At 44.7% G+C, this 19,289-nt stretch overlaps 2 protein-coding genes across 2 annotated transcripts in view; one reads left to right on the forward strand and one right to left on the reverse strand.

The window, feature by feature from the left end:
- Positions 1–3,779: 3,779 nt before the first annotated feature.
- On the reverse strand, positions 3,780–6,500 carry tmem218 (transmembrane protein 218). Its single transcript, XM_062453691.1, has 3 exons — positions 6,044–6,500; positions 5,770–5,872; positions 3,780–3,990 (listed from the first exon to the last, which is right to left on the reverse strand). Exons 1-3 carry the CDS (start codon positions 6,151–6,153, stop codon positions 3,850–3,852), a joined length of 354 nt encoding a protein of 117 aa, XP_062309675.1. The 5' UTR covers positions 6,154–6,500; the 3' UTR covers positions 3,780–3,849.
- pknox2 (pbx/knotted 1 homeobox 2) overlaps positions 6,416–19,289 on the forward strand; it is a 49,060-nt gene continuing 36,186 nt past the window's right edge. Inside the window, exon 1 of the mRNA XM_062452994.1 lies at positions 6,416–6,670. The gene's annotated coding sequence lies outside the window, so the exon portion shown is untranslated. The remainder of the gene's footprint in view (positions 6,671–19,289) is intronic.

Below are 19,289 nucleotides of genomic sequence, written 5' to 3' on the forward strand. Positions count from 1 at the left end.
GCTGAGGGGCCTGGGGCAGGGAGGACTGGGGCAGAAAGGCTGGGCTTGGGGGTCCGGGGGGCTGAGGTAGGGGCGTGTGCGGGGCACTGACAGACACCCTCTGGCCCCCACAAAGGGGGTAATGGAGCAGGACCGGGGTGGCAGTGAGAACCAACTCTTCTCTGCTCCAAAAATACACCGGCTGTTGTCAGGGTGATGGGGTGCCGACTCCAATCGCGCCCGGCAGCTCGTTCCCATGGCGATGCATCAAGCCAGACACTCCATTGGACACAACCTCCTCATTTCCCAGAGTTCCACTTGTTGGTCAGCAAGCTTGGATTTGATACGGGCTTAGACTTGTCTCACTCCGAGACTGTCCTCTTACGAGTTTGTGTAAAGAATTCATTTTAAGCTTTCCGTCTGATGAAAGATCTTGAATACCTTCCCATGACAACGGACCTAAGCTTGTGTTATTGTGTTCTGCTGCGGAGGTGGAGGGTCTGAGCCTCAGTTGAGACGTTGAGGACAAGCTCTTCAGAGTGCCGTCAGGGAGAGGAAGACCCCAGTTCAGAGGTGGTGACAGCGGCCGTATCATGCCCCAGAGGGTGGGTATCATGCCCCAGAGGGTGGGTATCATGCCCCAGAGGGTGGGTATCATGCCCCAGAGGGTGGGTATCATGCCCCAGAGGGGGGGTATCATGCCCCAGAGAGGGCCGGGTGGGTATCATGCCCCAGAGGGGGGGTATCATGCCCCAGAGGGTGGGTATCATGCCCCAGAGAGGGCCGGGTGGGTATCATGCCCCAGAGGGGGGGTATCATGCCCCAGAGGGTGGGTATCATGCCCCAGAGAGGGCCGGGTGGGTATCATGCCCCAGAGGGTGGGTATCATGCCCCAGAGGGGGGGTATCATGCCCCAGAGGGTGGGTATCATGCCCCAGAGGGTGGGTATCATGCCCCAGAGGGGGGGTATCATGCCCCAGAGGGGGCCGGGTGTGTGAAAAGCAAATCAGGAGTTCTGCTTCAGTGGATCTCTATACAGGACTGAGTGAAGACCACCCCCACCCCCCCACCCTCAAAACCCTCCTCCCCCTTTTCCCCCTCCCCCTCCTTCCCTCGCTTCAACAACAGAGCACACACACCCACATCCTGGACTTTGCTTATACCTCTCTGTCCCGTCATCTCTCTCCCTCCCTCTCACTCCCCCATCTTTCTCTCTCTCTCCCTTTCCCCCTCATCTCTCTTTCCCTTTCCCCCTTCATCTCTCCCTCTCTCCCCCCCGTCCCATCTCTCTCTCCCCCATATCTCCATCTCTCTCCCCCCCACACCCATCTCACCCCCGCCCCAATCTCTCTCTCCCCCCCCATCCCCATCTCTCTCCCCCCTCCACCTCTTTGTATGTCCAGCTGGCTGCTCCACAAAGACTTGAGCTGGAGGTTCTAAATGAGCCTCAATCCTCCCCCCTCTTTGTTTTGCGTCCTCTCCCACTCCCCGGAGACGGAGTTCTGCAACTGACATGAAAATGAAGATGGGATAAAATGAGAATTAGCGCAATAGCGCAAATGAGGACACTGTGATCTCCCGGAGGGAAGATCTCTGGGATCTGAACTGGTCCCTGTTACTGACAGACTGGCTGCTACAGATCTTGGAGGCAGTAATCGGTGGCATCTGTTGATTTGTGTCCTTCAAATACCAACTGTTGCTGACTAAAAAACATTCAAGATTCTCTGGAAACAATTCAGCTATAACTCAAAAGGTGTGCTGCAAATGTCCTAAATGATGAATAAAGCTTCAATACAAGGTCTTAAACTCTCCATCTGATCCCCGAAGTGTCATAATTCAGACGATCTCCCACTCTGTGCCACTTTAACGCACGGCTAATATCACGTTTCTGGGTAATCACGCGCTCGATTAAAGGCAACAGTCCCCTGCGGAGCGCGGGGGGTTTTGAACCCTGTGGTTCCCCAGCCTGTGTGAAATCTTGTGGAGGATCGGTGGACAGAAAGAGGCCCTGTGTGTAGATGTGGGGCGGAACTAATAGGATTGGTTTTGATTCATTAGATTCTCTTTCATCATCCTGGTTGGAATTCCACTACACGTCCCGCAAAGTTTTGCACTTAAATAGGGAGGGGGGCGTGGGAGGGGGGCGTGGGAGGGGGGCGGGAGAGGGGGGGTATATGCAATGAGCCCCCACCCCTCCCCTCTTCATCAATAGCAAACTCTTCATATTCCATGGAGTCTCTTATCTATAACCTTTTCCAGTGTTGTGAGTACAGGACCCACAGCAGCATGAATATGCTAGCGTGTTGGGCTAAAACACTGGTAGGACAATGAGAGTACAGTAGATGCACATTCGGCTTCTGTGTAAAGCTCTGTGGTTCTGCCCATGGTGGTGTTTACCACTAACAAGGGGCCAGGGTATAGAAATACTTGTCAAGATCATTAACTGTTCCCCTTGTTCATTGTTGCTATGACTGAGTTCTAGTGGGTACATTGTTGTTGTAGCGGGGTTTCCAGTGACTGGATTGATTTCACAGGTCTAAACCTAACCCTCACCCCTTTGTGATGCTGAGACTCAATAATAACCCAGCTACTCTTCCATTATTCTTTGCCTTTGCATAGAATTTGCACAGTTATTACAGTTTTTTTTTCAAAGAAAGAATTCCTACAATAATCATTGCACTCCAGGATCTACAATAGTTTATCTAAGATGCATATTTTTGAATTACTCTGATGACCAGTTATCTTATTTGTATATAAATTAGCTGACCCTGGTCGCTATAAATTATTTCTTATTTTTTAATCATGTCTGACATACTGAGTTTTTAATGTAATATCTAGACACATACTGGCTGCAAATGAGCTTCACCCTAAGTTCTAACAGAGTCACTGAATAACCAGTAAATAACAGCAATAATAGATTTTAGAGCTATTCATATTTTTGACTATCTTATAAACAGATTTTTATTTTGGAGGATATGCTTAACCCTTGTGTTATCTTCGGGTCATTCTGACCCATCAGTCATTGTGACCCACCGTCGTATTGCGACAGATTTACCGCATACAAAGACAAAGTGAAGCATTTTCTTTTAACCGTTGGGCTGTCTCAGACCCCCCACATTGCAAAGGTTAAAAGAAAATTATTTTTATTTGTTTTTGTATTGGGTAAAATTGGGTAAACACAACGATGGTTCGTTATGAACCTTTGGGTCATGTGACCCGAAGGCAGCACGAGGGTTAATATGTAAAGTCAGGCCACTTTAACAAACTAACAACTTAAACAAAACTGACACTTGTTTTGAAATATTTTGCTTGAAAGCTATTTTCCACACTACTTTCCTCATGGTTTAAGATGGCATCCATTAGTGGGAAATTACCATGTCAATGCAGATGCAATTTACCCGGTTTAAATCCAGTCCGATGTGACTGAACGCAGAATGAATCTGGAGGAAATGATCACCCTCCTTCATTTAGAAAATGCCAGAAGTCTCCTTCACATCCCTGTATCCCCTCACTCACGTCTTCATTCAGTTCCGTCTGCTAGAGAGGCCTTCAGGAAGCACACAGCTCCTGTACGTACGAGGGCCAATCAAGGAGAGACGACAAAAATATCCTGGTTAACTGAATCCAATCAGGAAGCCAAACTTCTGCATCTCAACAAGGTAAACAAACGTTGATGCATATTCATACCAGGGGCCTGGCTTCTTCTGTGGTTCTGGACCCCAAGCTGCATATCTAACACCACGAGAGGGAAGCAGGGGGCACAATAATGGAACAATATACATCTAAATAATACAAGTAGATGTATTATAAAGTGATTTATTTTTTCAATATTAAAACATGATTCATACAAAAGACAGACTTCTAAAAATGTCAACAGTGGTGCGGTCTCAGCGGTTTGGCGTAGACGGGGGTGAGGAGATGTTGGGTCAGCAGGGGAAAGAGAGCTACCAGGAACACCAGGCACGACACCGCCAGGAGGACGTAGCGCCCGATGAAGAACGTGTCCACTACCTGACAGGAGAGGAGAGAGAGATGTTAGTGTATGTTATGTCCACCAGGTGGCATGAGAGAGCCAGTGTGTGAACGCCACCGCTGAGAAGGAGGCTCGAGTCTTCAACCAGTGGCTGCTTAATCAATTTGGACTCCCATAATGCATCACTACCGCCCACGAAAAAAACCTTGCTTCACTGAGAAGTCAAAGCAGACTTGTAGCATATGTGCATTTATATTATCCCCCAAAATGAACCTATAAAAAGTAAAACAAATGGATGGACAGCGGGGGAAAGAAAACTGTGTACACAAAGCCAATATTTATGCAATACCGACTAAACCAAACAACTGCAAATTCCCCCAACTCCATCCCCCCTGGTCTCTACAGAAGCCAAGTCTTCTGGAGAAAAAAACACATCTCCTGCTGCTGACTAAAGATTGCAGAGGAGCCAAGGTGGGATGAAGGGATGAGGAAAACGAGGGGAAGAAAGAGAGAGAGGAAGAGAGAGAGGAGTGTGTTGTATATGGAGGCATTGTCTCCAGTGGACAAGGAGTCTTCTCATTTACACATCTCACTTTCTAATCTGCCAATTAGCTAACTAGTGGGGCTCAGAGCCGGCCTCCATGTTTTATTAATGTGGCAGAGAGCAGTATGCTGGCTCTTGTACCCCCTCACCCCCTCCACCTCCCCCCTCCACCCCTGCCTGGGGCCGGACTAATTGGCACTGTGATATTTTGCTTTTGTTTAACAACGAGAGGTTAGCCATTTATTGCACACGCAGGCAAGAAACACGAATAAAGGCACACCCACGTAGGAAAGCGCATGAAACACACAAGTTAATAAGCTGTGAGCTGAGTTTAACATCCAGCTGACCAGACCACCCTTCGAGCTTCCCACCAACTGTTCTCTACAGGAACAGCCTTCTGTCATCTAAAGAACACCAAAACAAAGATATGAAAGTTACATTTTAACTTTTTTTACATTTAATTAATTAAAAATGTTAATCTTTAAAAAAAAAAATTTTCTTAATATAACAGTAAAGCAGGGACAGCGTTAACCGAAACTTAGAACTCTAAATCTCTAATAATAATTTCCAATAACACAAATCTAGCCTTCATCAATAACCCCAAAATAAAAATTGGAAAAGCATGGAAATAAATCATGAAAGTCAATTAGGTATCATGAAAGCAAATAATTAATCAACAGCTATTAAAAATAGATGACGCATAAAGGCAAGAACCAGTCGACCAGTCTCCCCCGGTCTCAAACATCTCGCCTGCCTAAACACCCACGCAGCCCCCTGCTGTCTCCATCTGGGTGGACCAGCCCCGTGCCTGCACAGCTGAAACTAACCAGACTGGTCTGGTCTGGGCAGCTCTAGGTGTCCTGCAGGGGGGAACAGCCTGCCTGGAGGACCTGACTGGTTTATTTGGCAGGAGCTTTGAGGAGCCTCAGCAGCAGTGTGTCTGGCCTGCGCTGCTGTTGGAGAGATATAAACCAGAAGTCCTTCTGACTGACAGCATCTGCACGTTCAACCCAAACCAGCAAACTCCTGCCTTACGGACACGACACTTCAACCCCCCGACTCCACAAACATCCACAACATACTGTTGTAATGGCTAATTGTGAAGGTGTCTCGATGATGATGGGTCGCTTGAAGAGGAGTCTGTCATGACTCCAGTCATTTGTTTGATATTATTGATACTCTGAGGTACCTGTGACAGCAACTCTATCGGGAATGTCATGAAACCCGAAATATTGCCGTGTTTACAGCTGTGTGTGTGTGTGTGTGTCTGTACCTCCTTTTCCCTGAAAGGCGAGGGTGTTTCTGAGCTGCGAGGGAAGAAGACCAGTGCCAGGGTGATGATGAGCGCCAGGAGGAACACAGGAACCACTCCTAGCCTGGTGGCGGAACAGAACCAGATGTGATCAACACGGTTTAATCTAGTTATATTAACTATATGCTACAGCCCGCAGGTCCACTATACATGTAGGCAAGAACTCACCACTGAATTCATGTGGCTGAACGTTTACTGCCACTAGTACTGTACCAAAGCCCGAGGTATCACTTACTTGGTCGTTCCAGATGCCCTGAGGAGAATCATCCCAGAAACGAAAGCCACGATCCAGATCAGAGCGATGAGGAACACCCCTGTACCAACCCCTAGCACTGTGCCAGCCATCGTAAACCCTCCTGGTGGAGTAATAATGGCTAACTAGAAACCTGGAATTGTTTTATGTCAGACTTCTCAGCGAAATACTCGATAGCTGGATAGCATTAGCTTCAAACAGCCATCATTCTCGCTGATTACAGTACGTTTTTTATACAGCCAGCAGAAAGGCTGTGACTTTAGTAAGCGTGTACTAGTTGTTACTTTTTATTAAATGTTCAAACGAAAACTGATCGTCATACACAAAAAAACAAATCTAGTTAGACTACTAGTCTAGCTAGGTTAGCTAGTTAGTGACCCAGCTTCAATCTGCGTTCTCGACATCCTTGGTAACAAATAATCTAGAAGCCTATAGGATGGATAAACTCCAGCAGATCCAATCGTTGTCTTTGTTGCTAGATGGTGAATTCGCGAATGGTATGATGGGAGTTGAAGTCTTAGCCGCGCAGAAAACTGGTCCAGCTGAAGCTCGTAGATTTCAAATTATGTCGGTTTCTTTGAGTGGCGACTGTTTGAAACCTTCGAAAAGGTACGTTCAAGTGTCGAATGTACATGGCTAAAGTTACAAGCTAAAAAAATGTGCGTGCTGCTACTTGAGTAGAAAAGTAGGTTATCCCAGGCCTGACGTGGCCTACATGAAATACGTGAAATGTTGGAAAATGTGTCTGAAATAATAGCCTATTGATTGATATGACATTGAGTAACTTTGCGATATCTTGGTTTTAACGATAACCTCCATAGGCCTACATGCAGCTTGTATCTCTGATGGATAGCCTATAAAATATGAAAAACCCTCAAATGTTCTTAGTAACAATACAATTTTACTATAGGCTACATGGTTTAAATGAATTAGAGCTACTTTCTTGTGGTTTTCAAATCGTTCTTGTCGCACACGGTTTGACCATCGAGATGTAGTTTTGGTCATAAACCGACAGGGGGCCAGCGGGCCACGCTGACGGAGATGCGCAAAACAGGGGCGTGTGTGGCAATAACTGGGGAGAGAACAGTGAAGGTGTTGGGAGGGGGGCTTCGAGGAGGTAGGGGGGTGGGGTGGTGGTGGGAGGGGTTTGACATGGCAGACGTCACTGCTCGTGCAGGGGAGTATAGGCAGTGTTGTCAGCCTAGTGTCAGTCTGATGAAGATTGGCATTCAGGTAAGCTGTCATTCATTTTCAATGTCAGAGCATAGACCAGGCTAACACTCCAGCGTGTTTTTTTCCCTCGGTCTCATTACAAAAGGCAAGACATTATTCATACAGCCAGCCAGGCCAGGCTGGGGAGTGTGTGAGTGGGGGGGGGGGGGGGGGGGGGGGAGTGTGAGACCAGAGGGAGAGAGAGAGGGGGAGAGAGAGGGAGCAAGATAGACAGGGAAAGGGGGGAGGAGGGAGAGAGAAAGTGTTTGAGAGAGAGAGAGGGAGGGAGGAGGAAAGGAATAGAAAAACGTACAGAGAAGATAAGCATTTTTTTACTGGATGGAAAGACTCTTGGTCGACTGCTTGATGCGGGGTTTGGATTAGAAAATGTGTTCGTAATGATACTGTTAATTAGGTCACGTTTTGCGCAGATATTCGTTGTGTTTTCTATGGAATGAACAATAGAACAATGTTTTGGTACGAGGAGATCTACGAATACAACCAGACATTTTAGACACAGCACCTGAACGCGCTCTTCACGCGCTGTACAATGGATTTCTGTTCCGAGAAGAATTATTTATGTACGCTATCCGTATAGGCCTTCTGTCTATAGGCACATTTTAGCTTTATGCATGTTAAATACGTTTTTCAAATACGTTTATGTAACGTTAGATGGTGAATTTTTCTGAATACATCTGAGTGTGCGTGTCGCAATCGCGGCCGTCCGGCCGGTTTTATCTGCTATAGTCTGCTCTTCTTTTGCTTGTGGATGATGGACAATATTGTTTGGAAACAAACCCCGTTTGTCGGTGTTTTTCATGTCTAAGCCATGTCGATAAACAGTCTCACTGTTCCGAGAGCCAACTTTACATATGTCATCATAGTTACGCTCCTGAAACCTTTCATGTAGCTAGGCATGGCATGTGGCAACAAAGGTTTCGCAAGTTGTATACAAACTGGACGCGCTATTCTCTGCGTTATGGGAGCTTTAATATCCATTGTTCAATTCGTCCCATTTCTAAATGGTTGTTTTTATATCAGAATTTCCTGACAGCAATAATTATTTTGTAGAAAAAATTGGAAAATGCTTGTTAAAATTTCACACAACAAATGTTCATGTTTCCTTTGGCGTTTACAAACATTGTCCTCAAATTGATGTAATAAATGATCACATTGCGCTTTTCACTGGATTTCTTTAATGTGTCGTGATGAATGACTTCTGCATGGCCGGCAGCAAGTCAGCGTATCCAATGTTTACTTTTCATGTTCGAGTCATAGCCTTCCCAACTTGATATCTTCGTACGGAACATTGGCGGTCTTTGTGTGGCACGGCATGACGCCGCTGCTTTCTATCTTCGTTTGTTCCAAATCTGCATGCGAGCTCGACATTTCACAAAACATAATTCAGTAAAAGGACACGGAAGATGTACTATTTGATTAGTGCAGCAATTCCAATCTGCTAGGCTATATGCATTTCTCTGAGAAATGTATCTACTGTTAAAGTTTGTAGAAAACAAGTATTTCAAATGTAGGCTAATCAGTGCAACCCCTGTATACTGCACAGGTAATACTTTATTTTTGCCCTATCCATAGTGAATATTCAGACCCTAAATAACTATAACCAAAACGTCAAGTTTGATATAAAAAAAACTAAACAACTATTGTCATAGACAATCCCTGCATGTTTTAAACTTGCCTATTTAATGGTCAATAGAGAAAATTATGTTGGACTAACACAAGTATAATTTAAACAGTTTGCTTCAGCATTAATATAAGGGGTTAAGAAACATGTTTTACACAGGATTTATTGTTACATTCATAAATTACCCTAGAATATAGTAATTTATTAACCTACATTTAGGGTCATTAGTTATACTTTACCATAGTCCTGAAAAAGTAATTTAAAGTAGCCCTTGGCTCCTAAACTAGACTCAGAAGCTAGTCAGATTTCATACTTTGTTCAAACTCATTTATAGGCTCCCCAATTTCTTACAAATGGAGTACAATATGAAATTTGATGAAAGCACTCAAAGTCATTCGTTGAGAGGTAAACCACACATTCTCATAAACGCATCCTTGTCGACAGTTGGAATTCCAGTACGTCAGTGCTGAGTGGATTCATTGTCGGAATCTTTTTTTTTTGTCAGAACAGCTTTAATCCTGCAAACAATTGGTAATCCTTGCTTGGAAGGGTTTAAATCAAGTGTGCATGTTAAGATTTGTAGATATTTTGTCAGTTTTTCGTTCTCTCTCTACTCCATTTTGTCTTCTGCATTGACGTGCACACACACACACACACACACACACACACACACACACTTTTCTGGTCTCCTGACAAACACAGACGCTACTAATACCGGTGATATTTTGTGGTTCATTGTGATGTGTCCCACTTGGCGTGTGATGTTGGGATATAGGGATATTGCCAATTAACATGCAACAAAACCCTGCTGGGATCTTAATTGTTGATTTGTGTCATGGGACAAGCAGCCCAGGGGCACAATTGCAGCTCCAAAATACTCAGACATTATTTGCATATTCCCATTCTCCACATCATGGCTAAATGACATTAGGAGGTGCAATGCTGTGCTCTCCTGCAGCTTCTGAGGGGATAATCACTAATAAAGCGATTCAGTTGCACTAAATGAAGGGAGTAAACAAAGCGATGAGAGCATATGTTGTAAACCAATTTAAGCATTTATGGACGACCAGAAAGTGATTGAGGAAATTGAACCCATCTCAAATCATTTCCCGGCCCTGCGTCCTAATACTACCTTCATGGTACCCAAGTAACGAACGCATCATTTTCCTCTGAAGATCCTGAAGGTTTTCAGAGTATCGCATGGCTAATAGCCCTCTATTTCTAATTTCCTCCCTTGCTCCCAGATATTTAGACCATAATTGTTTTCTGGGGGCCTCATTTTCTGGAACGATTCTGGAGAAGGAGCACATACTGTTTGGAATTATTCATGAGGCCCTTTGTTGTATGGGTATCCCTTCTGTTTCAACTAAGGCATCTTTTAGGGCCTGGTCCAACACGAAGCCTGATTTTCTTGCGCTGTATCTTAACAGCAAGTCTTGATGCTGTGGTCCAGACCATTGGGATGCATGTTGCAGCTCGACATCTGGGGCCTGAAAGACCATGCCCACTAAGCCTGGCTGATCCCTATTGCTCTCCTGAGAAGGAGCGAGGTCTGTTTTTGCTGTCAGAAGGCTCAACGTCCGAACGACCCTGCAGCTTTCCCTTCGCCCGCTCCCCGGCAGTGCTGTGCCGGCCTGGCTCCGGGGTCGCCACCAGGGACCGGGACGGAGGGAAATGGATTTGCTTGATTTATGCTTCCAGGGGAACAGGGTGGGTTTAACGATCCTCCGTATCGCTGGCGTCACGTGCGATTGGCAGATCTACCACTCCTCAAGGACAGAGAGTAGACGGGTCATGAAAATGCATTAGCTTTCAAAGATGTTTTTTTATTTTTTCTTTCCCAACTAAATTTCCGACAATCTATACTGTTGTTGAATATCAAGTTGGCGATGAACAGCAGCTCACCTGCAGTGGTTCTCCAGTACACAGCTGAACTGGAACGGTACGAGAAGGATTCTGACTGCACTGCTGTTATTCCAGATATACTGTACAGCTGCACAACATGAAATAAGTTACCATGGTTTTAGTCATTATCTAATAATTATAGCATCGGTACTTTGATCCATGTTATCTTTTTAGGGGAAGGAAATGAAGAAACAGCAGGGAAACATTCCTGAGAGTGAGAGAGGCACCCAGACAGAATGGTTCTGTATGTGCATGTGCAGGGAGTTTCAAACAATCCATCAGGTAGCATTAGTAACTTTCTAGAGTTAATTCAGTGTATTGTATGCATTGAGTGGTCATCAACAGTAAGCAGTCACGTGCTCTTGATATCATTATAATTTTATTATTATAATTTTATTAGTACAATGGAAATCTTATTTTAGACTGCAATGATTTATTATTCAAGGATCAAAAGCTAAATCAAATTAGCAACAGCTTATTATTAATTCTGCATTTAAAGACTGCAAACCTCATTGTGCTGTTGGTCTTATCTCTGGTGGAATGCAGATAATCCTAATAAATGAATACGAGCCTCACAGAAAGAAATGTGAAGCCTGCCAGTAAATCCTGAATTTATTATATTCATGCACCCCAGAAACAGCTGAGCTGGGTGAGGTTAAAAATATTTGATTTGAATTGAACAGCAGATCAAAGCAAAGAAAATCATAGCAAGCACTATGTGGCTGCATTTTCGCACTCCCTTTAAAAAAAATGAATAAATGTATGGGCAATTTTTTTTTATAAATGTAGTCCTACTATTCCCTTAAATCCCCTTGTGTCCTTTGAGTGTCTGCCTCTTAAATTAGGTTGCCAGAGAGTGGTGGTGGTGGTGAGTGACAGTTCATATTCTCTCAATTAGTTTGAGAGTGTGAACTGTCTCTCTTGTGGTTCTTGGGAATGTTGTCTAGTGGTGCGAGAGAGCTGACCTGCCTGTTTACCCACCTAGGATCCCTCCGCCTGCCCGTTTACCCACCTAGGATCCCTCCCTATAATCCACCTGGTGCTGTTTCATAGTTTAACTCATTTAAGACAAAGCTCCTTCCGTTTACAGATCTTGAATGATATAATGAATGCCTCTCTGGGTTGTGTTGTAGGACAGTGTGTCTCAAGGTATCCATTCATTTCACTCCCTGTTCCCTGAGACGTTATAACAGGAAACTGTTTTGGAGTGCGCACCATGCTGTCACTGGCTGGCGGTTGACCCTTTCAGCAGGCCACCGCAGAAAGACTCGCGCAAACGGCCTGAAAGCATCGTTTGGCAGAGAGCACAGAATCATTTGTCTTAATGGGTGTCATTTCACTTATTAGCAACAGTAATTTCCTCAGTGTGGTTCATTCTCAAACCATAAATCTGCCATAAATTTTACATCTGCATAGTTGCTGGAATTTTTTTATTTGATCTGGTATGGAAACTGTATGTCTCCTGTTCTATCTTACTTTTACCTGTAAATTATTAAAGGCGTTCTGTTTTATCCCTGGAATATAATGCGGGGAGGACGTCGTATGCCTGGCGCTTCTCCTCTTCACAGTATGTAACTAGACCACAAATCAGACGAGCTCTTTCTCTCTTGTCTGCTTCTCCTGCAAAAAATATAAGCAGCTAATTAGGAAAAAATTTCCTCTTCATTTGAGTGGTGCTTCTCTACTATAATTGAAATTGATTTACAGGAGAAACACACAACCAGATAACTTGGTCTGCCTGAAACTATTTACCCTTAAGTTACTTGAAAGCTACTTTGTTGTTTAGAGACGACTGTATTTATACCCTAACCACAAATCAAAGGCACAATCTATGATTTGCACCTACCGTGCCACCCCCTCCACACACACACCTTTCAAGATAAACCTACACCCTGCCTAGGTAACAATCAGCAGATTTCTGTTGGATAGCCCAGCCTTGAGCCTGCTGTCGATGTTCCTCCAGTGCCTCTCGTAGAGGAATGTGTAGAGTCCTAGCCTGTGTTATTTTATCAACCCAGTGAATAAGCATGAGACAGATTGTGTCTCTGCGGGGCTGGAGCCCAAGGAGGCTGTGGAGGTTTAAGAGCCTCCTTGGGTCTCCTTTCTCAACGCTGATCTCAGACCAGCGCTACCTGGGCCAAGCTAAAGCTTAGTAAGATGATACGACTTGTGTCCGAGTGCAACTTTTAACTGGTGCTGCTTGTCACCCTTTAAAAGGAAACTCTTAGCGACATGTATATGAAGATGCTGTCCTCAAAGATGTTCTTTACGTCAACATGCCATAAAATCATGTGATTTAGTGTAACAGTCGAGCCTCGAACAGCCCCAGAATAAAGACGGTATTGTGGTGAGTGACTAGGCTGCTTTGATCTGTAGCAGCAGACAGTGGTTGTGAATGAGAGCTGTGTGTGAAGTGTGCTTGCTGAATGTTAAAGCAAGCCTAACCACATGTCAGTTGTGATTTAAGAAGTGGTTATGTTTTACAACTCAACAACATTCATCCGACTTCCTACACCCCTCCCTTTCACAGACAGACGCGTCCCTTTTTATTTGTTGCATTTGATTGGACCCAAGGCAAACATTTTTGCCTTTTAAAGTCAGAATGTAAACATGACAGATTTAACAAGTATACGGTAAGGTTCAGGGAACCAGTGCGCTTTCATGGAATTATCATAACAAACAGTCTTAAACAAATCTGCAGACCGAGCAGTTTTGTCAACAACAGAGAGATTGCAGCATAATGGATTTATTGTTGGTGTCTGCCAATGTTGTCTTTTATTTTCTCTAAGTTATTCACTCTTGGCCTACATTTTAATCCTAAAACAATATCTCAATTGCTTCTTTTGTGACGTAATTTCTCATTTAGCTTGACTTTTTTCAAAAGTCAAGCTGTAACAAAAGTGTTACAGAATGTTACTATGTGGAATTAAGTCTAAACATTTTTTGCTGCATTGTACAACAGATAATCAAATTGATGCAGAATATTGAGATTCTTTGTGTAAATGTAATATGCAATGTCTTGTACAGTGTGTTAAATATACATTCTGTTCTGAGTTCTGCACTACAAAGAATAATTTATATTCTCTCACTTCTATTCATAATTGGTTACCTCTTTTATCTTATCTCTGTGCGCTTAATTATCACAGTCATCATATTAGATTATTTCACACATTATAAACGAATTCAAACCGAGTGTGGGGTAATTAGCATGTTAGCATATCTGCGTTGCTTGTCTAATGATGGGTATTGTGCTAGCAGTTACAGAAAAGTGAAAATGGGAATAGATAACAGTACTTGCAATCATCATGACATTTTCTACATCCTTTTGTTTTTCTATGGGTTTAAAGATTCAGAAAATAGAAAGCATACAGCCATGAAATATATTTCGGAACAACTTTTTAAGTAGTTGCACACATTATTTGATTGAGGCCTCCGTTCTATCAATCCTCGTTTTGGCTCAGTGTGTTTGTTTGTTGAGGTTGTTTTTAAGATTGTTTTAGTTCTCACAGGATTTGGGGAAATCATAAGTACCTTTTATGTTGTCTGTCAGTAGTCTACACTGTTCCTAGAAAACCCACTTGTGACGTGGCCATGAGCCTTCCTCTACCATCACACACACACGCTGCCCTTTCTTTTACCATCCCTAAACACACACACATTCTCATACTTTATGAGGCAGGGAGAGGCAGCTGAGGCAGGGAGAGGCAGGGAGGCTGAAAGAGGCAGGGAGGCTGAAAGAGGCAGCTGAGGCAGGGAGAGGCAGGGAGGCAGAGTGGAGGTGGAAGGACGTCACGTCCCCAGCAAGGTGCGGAGAAGAGCCTGTCCACACCACCACCAGGGCCTGACAGGGTCACCACCTCCCAGGGTCACCACCACCAGGGCCTGACAGGGTCACCACCTCCCAGGGTCACCACCACCAGGGCCTGACAGGGTCACCCCCTCCCAGGGTCACCACCTCCCAGGGTCACACCCTGCCTGCCCTGGGGAATGACACAGCCACACACACACATTTAACCACACACCCGCACACACACACACACTACATCTCAGTAGGCGGTTAGCAGAGGCTGTGGGTTAAGAGGTCTGACACCAAGGTCAGACGAGTGTTGTTTGGTCGTAATGGAACCGGTTGGTAACCAGGGAGAGACCAGAGAGAACGGCTGGCGTAGTCGAGGGAAGAGAAATGTTGAAGGAGCAGTTGCACCTGCCTTTTGATTTCCACTCTGTGTGTGTGTGTGTGTGTGTTTGCCTGCATGAATTACTTGATTGTGTGAAAGTGAATGAGCACGTGCAAGTCTGGCTGTGCGTGTGTGGCTGTGCGTGTGTGTGGGGATGTGTTTACATGTGTTTGTGTGGCTGTGTGTGTGTGTGTGTGGGAGGGAGGTGTGTGTGTGTGTGTGGGAAGAGGTTGGTGTTTATACGCGTGTGTGTGTATGTGTGTATACAAGGCTTTGTGTGTGTGCTCATGTTTGTGCATGTTTGCTGGTGTGAGTTGTCTAAGTGAGTGTGAACGTGTGTGTACGTGGTGCGGGGGGGGCAAGTGTAACAGCCTGGCTGCTTCTCTCCCTCCTCTCCGTGTACGTGGTGCAGGGGGGGCAAGTGTAACAGCCTGGCTGCTTCTCTCCCTCCTCTCCGTGTACGTGGTGCAGGGGGGGCAAGTGTAACAGCCTGGCTGCTTCTCTCCCTCCTCTCCGTGTACGTGGTGCAGGGGGGGCAAGTGTAACAGCCTGGCTGCTTCTCTCCCTCCTCTCCGTGTACGTGGTGCAGGGGGGGCAAGTGTAACAGCCTGGCTGCTTCTCTCCCTCCTCTCCGTGTACGTGGTGCAGGGGGGGCAAGTGTAACAGCCTGGCTGCTTCTCTCCCTCCTCTCCCTCGCTAACACCCTGCTGGGGAGGTATTTATAAACTGTTATAGACATCTAATACAGATCCAGAACACATCTCGGCTTTCCACGCTCTCTTAAAGACATCTTGTCCTGAAAAGCACTGAAAGTGCTGAGGGCATTAATGCTATAGGGATAGGGTGAGGAGGACATTCTGCTACCTATACTGAGAAGAAAAAGAAACTTGTACGAGAATACAATTTCCTAGTAATTTCAACAGCAAACTCTTGCTGGATGTTTTGAAAAATGACGGCATCCAACACGCACAGTCAGTGTGTGTTGGATGCCGTGTGTACAGTAAAGCTTCGGCCTCCATCTGTTTTCAGCTTTGCCTTCCCCTGTAAAGCCTATAGACAAAATATAACCCAGTCAGTATATTGTGCATACACACCCGGTTAAGAGTACTTCAAAAGAGAGACCTGCATGAATATGAAAGGGTTAACCTTTCTTAAAAAGAAACCGTCTGAGGGGAATGAAAAGCGATCAGGGGTACAGGTTGTTCCGACAGGAGACAGAGACAGGAACCCGTCTGAACGGACACAGGAACCCGTCTGAACGGAGACAGGAACCCGTCTGAACCCGTCTGAACCCGTCTGTACGGAGACAGGAACCCGTCTGAACGGAGACAGGAACCCGTCTGAACCCGTCTGTATGGAGACAGGAACCCGTCTGTACGGAGACAGGAACCCGTCTGAACCCGTTGGTACGGAGACAGGAACCCGTCTGTATGGAGACAGGAACCCGTTGGTACGGAGACAGGAACCCGTCTGAACCTGTCTGTACGGAGACAGGAACCCGTCTGTACGGAGAGTGGAAACCCGTCTGAACCCGTTGGTACGGAGACAGGAACCCGTCTGTACGGAGACAGGAACTTGTCTGTACGGAGACAGGAACTTGTCTGTACGGAGACAGGAACCCGTCTGTACGGCTCCAATTCTCATCGAGACGCCGACAGACGCCGATGGTCTGGGAAGACACGCAGCCATGAAACGCAGGGCCACTGGAGGCCAATAAAACCTTCCTCTCTGTCTCTGACCTGGTTAGAGAGGAGGCAACTACTGCGTGTCTCAGACTGGCTAGCTTGCTAGTGTCTAATCTTACCTAGGTTAGCTTGCTAGTGTCTAATCTCACCTAGGTTAGCTTGCTAGTGTCTAATCTCACCTAGGTTATCTTGCTAGTGTCTAATCCAGCGATTCTGATTGCAACATCTGGCCAAAAAATTAGGCAAAAAAAATTGAGGCAAAAACATTTGAGTAATATGATGCAATTTACAAAATTTTAAAACAAGAATGTGTGTTTTCAACAGAGAATGGGATTAGAAGGATTACAGAATTAGAAGTTATAATAGTAGTGAGACAGTGAAAACAGTATGTTTTGCTTCAGAAGTCAGGACATTATTCATTCTTATAATTTGCAGAATCAAAAACGTTTTCCTTAATTAGTTTAAATCCTTTCAAAATAAGACGAAACCTCAGTTCAGTCAGATATTCAGGTATTAGTGTAGCATGAAATATTTATGAACCAATACAGACATGAGCCAAACAAATCATAATTTGACAAGAGACTTACTTCAAAACATCTCTCTGCACTGTGAACCTTCACAAGGGCTTTACTCAAAACTTTTGTGGAAACTGATTACATCAAACCATTTAAGTTTTCAATTTAATCTCTTAAGCAAAAACAAAAAAAAGATTAATTGAATCAATGAATAGATTTATATACATTATTATTCACTTAAAAAAATAACTTAGATTACTTAGTTTGATGTAAACAGTTTCCACAAGTTATGAGGATTCTGAATGTATTGGGTTTTCCCACTAAAGCCTGAACCCCAAACTACTTTATTTTATTTGTATTTACTTATATACGTCTCAGCCTCCACGGCAAAGAGCTATGTAACCGACAGCAACGACGAAAAGGCACTAGTGATGCTCCAGTAGTAAAGTGTTTCTGAGTGGGATTGAACACATGAACATGAACACCTGAACAGGTACAATCACCTGAACCAACACTCTATTTTGTCCATTTGTGAAAAAACTCAGAAGAAACTCAAATCTTCTGAACTTTGACACAAACATTCACCACTTCCATTTCTATTGCACATGAGTAGCCTCAAACTCAGTATCCAGACATCTCAGCATTGAAATGAAGTCGCGGAAATTCAATATTTCTGTGGAAGAACACCCTTAGATTCCATTTCCACTCTTGAAATCCATTTCTGTACTATTTACAGACAACCGCAAGGCTTTTTGTGGAGATTGAAGGGGTTATTCACTGAATAATTCACAACACAAAGCATCGCGTATCCCTCTCCTGCGAAGCAGAGATTCTGTTGGCCGTGCTGCACGTCACTTACAAGGATCAGGATGTCCTCCATGTTTCATCAGGAGGGACAGGGTCCAGGGGAGAAAGAGAGAAATGGGTTTTCTGGTTTCCATCTAGCCTGCCTCATCACTTTGCTCTGATATATTTTTAGATCTGGATTCCTGTTTGGCTTTCCTGAGTTCTTCCTGCGTGGATAGGAGCTAGCTATCATGTTCTTTGAGATGTACTGTAGTTACTCTGGGGAAAGATCAGTGTTGAAAAGGAACAGAAAGGAACAGACTGGGATAATCTTGTGCAACTGCCAGGGATCCAGAGATCGCCGCTTAGTGGAGGACGTTTTTACCTGCATAGCTTTTTACTGGATGTCATGTACATTTTAGTGGGTGGCTTATATCTGTGTGTGTGTGTGTGTGTTAAATGTGACTGCATGCGTGTGTAAGCAACAGTGGAAAGGGTATGGCAGTGGTGTGTGTGTGTGTGTGTGTGTGTGGTACAGCTGTTTATATCAGCTGCTTCCTCGTTAAAAGTTGGGCCTAAACCCGTCATGACGCAGTCCCTGGTCGTGTTTCTCCCCGGGGGAATAGATGCTATTGTCATCCAAAGCCCCCGTAATTCACAGGCATCCTGCAGTCGTTAAACAGCACTTTCAAACCGTAGTGACCTGATGGTGGTCAGAGGTATTGAGCTTATAATAACGCTAAAGCACATGTGAATGGCCCCAACTCTACTGCTGCAGACAGTCTGACAGACAGACAGACAGACAGGCTGACAAACAGACAGACAGGCTGACAGACAGACAGGCTAACAAACAGACAGGCAGACTGACTGACTGACTGACAGGCAGACAAGCTGGAGCAAGGAATAATTTCAGCAGAAGACTGTTTCTCAGTCGTAGGTCTGCATGTTGGACTGCTGTGACTTTAAGGCTGTGATCTTAAGCAAATATTCCCCCAACATGTCTTGTATTTGTACGTGTTTTGTGTCATCATTTACTTTCCATTTAAAATAACTTTAGAAGTCAGCTGTCCGATTGTCATTCTCACATCCATTTTGGGGGGCAGGGTTGGATCTTGTCACCGTGCCAACCCCATCACACAAGATGGCCGTCTGCTCTCACATCCTGTTTGGTAAAGGGAGAAAATCTGTTATAATTGTTTTACATCCTGTTTGACACTGATCTGTGGGATATTCTGCTCCACATCTACGATTATTTAAGTTCTATTGTGTATGGGCGGAAATGCTTGCCAGAAGGTGTTTTTTTTT

This window comes from Osmerus eperlanus, chromosome 27 (genome assembly GCF_963692335.1).
Source record: "Osmerus eperlanus chromosome 27, fOsmEpe2.1, whole genome shotgun sequence".
NCBI classification, from domain to species: Eukaryota; Metazoa; Chordata; class Actinopteri; order Osmeriformes; family Osmeridae; genus Osmerus; species Osmerus eperlanus.

Coding starts and splice junctions, on each gene's coding strand:
- tmem218 (XM_062453691.1), bottom strand. CDS start 6,153: ATGGCTGGCACAGTGCTAGGGGTTGGTACAGGGGTGTTCCTCATCGCT. Junction 5,873..6,043: donor AGGGCATCTGGAACGACCAA/GTAAGTGATACC, acceptor TTCCGCCACCAG/GCTAGGAGTGGTTCCTGTGT. Junction 3,991..5,769: donor CGCCTTTCAGGGAAAAGGAG/GTACAGACACAC, acceptor CTCTCCTGTCAG/GTAGTGGACACGTTCTTCAT.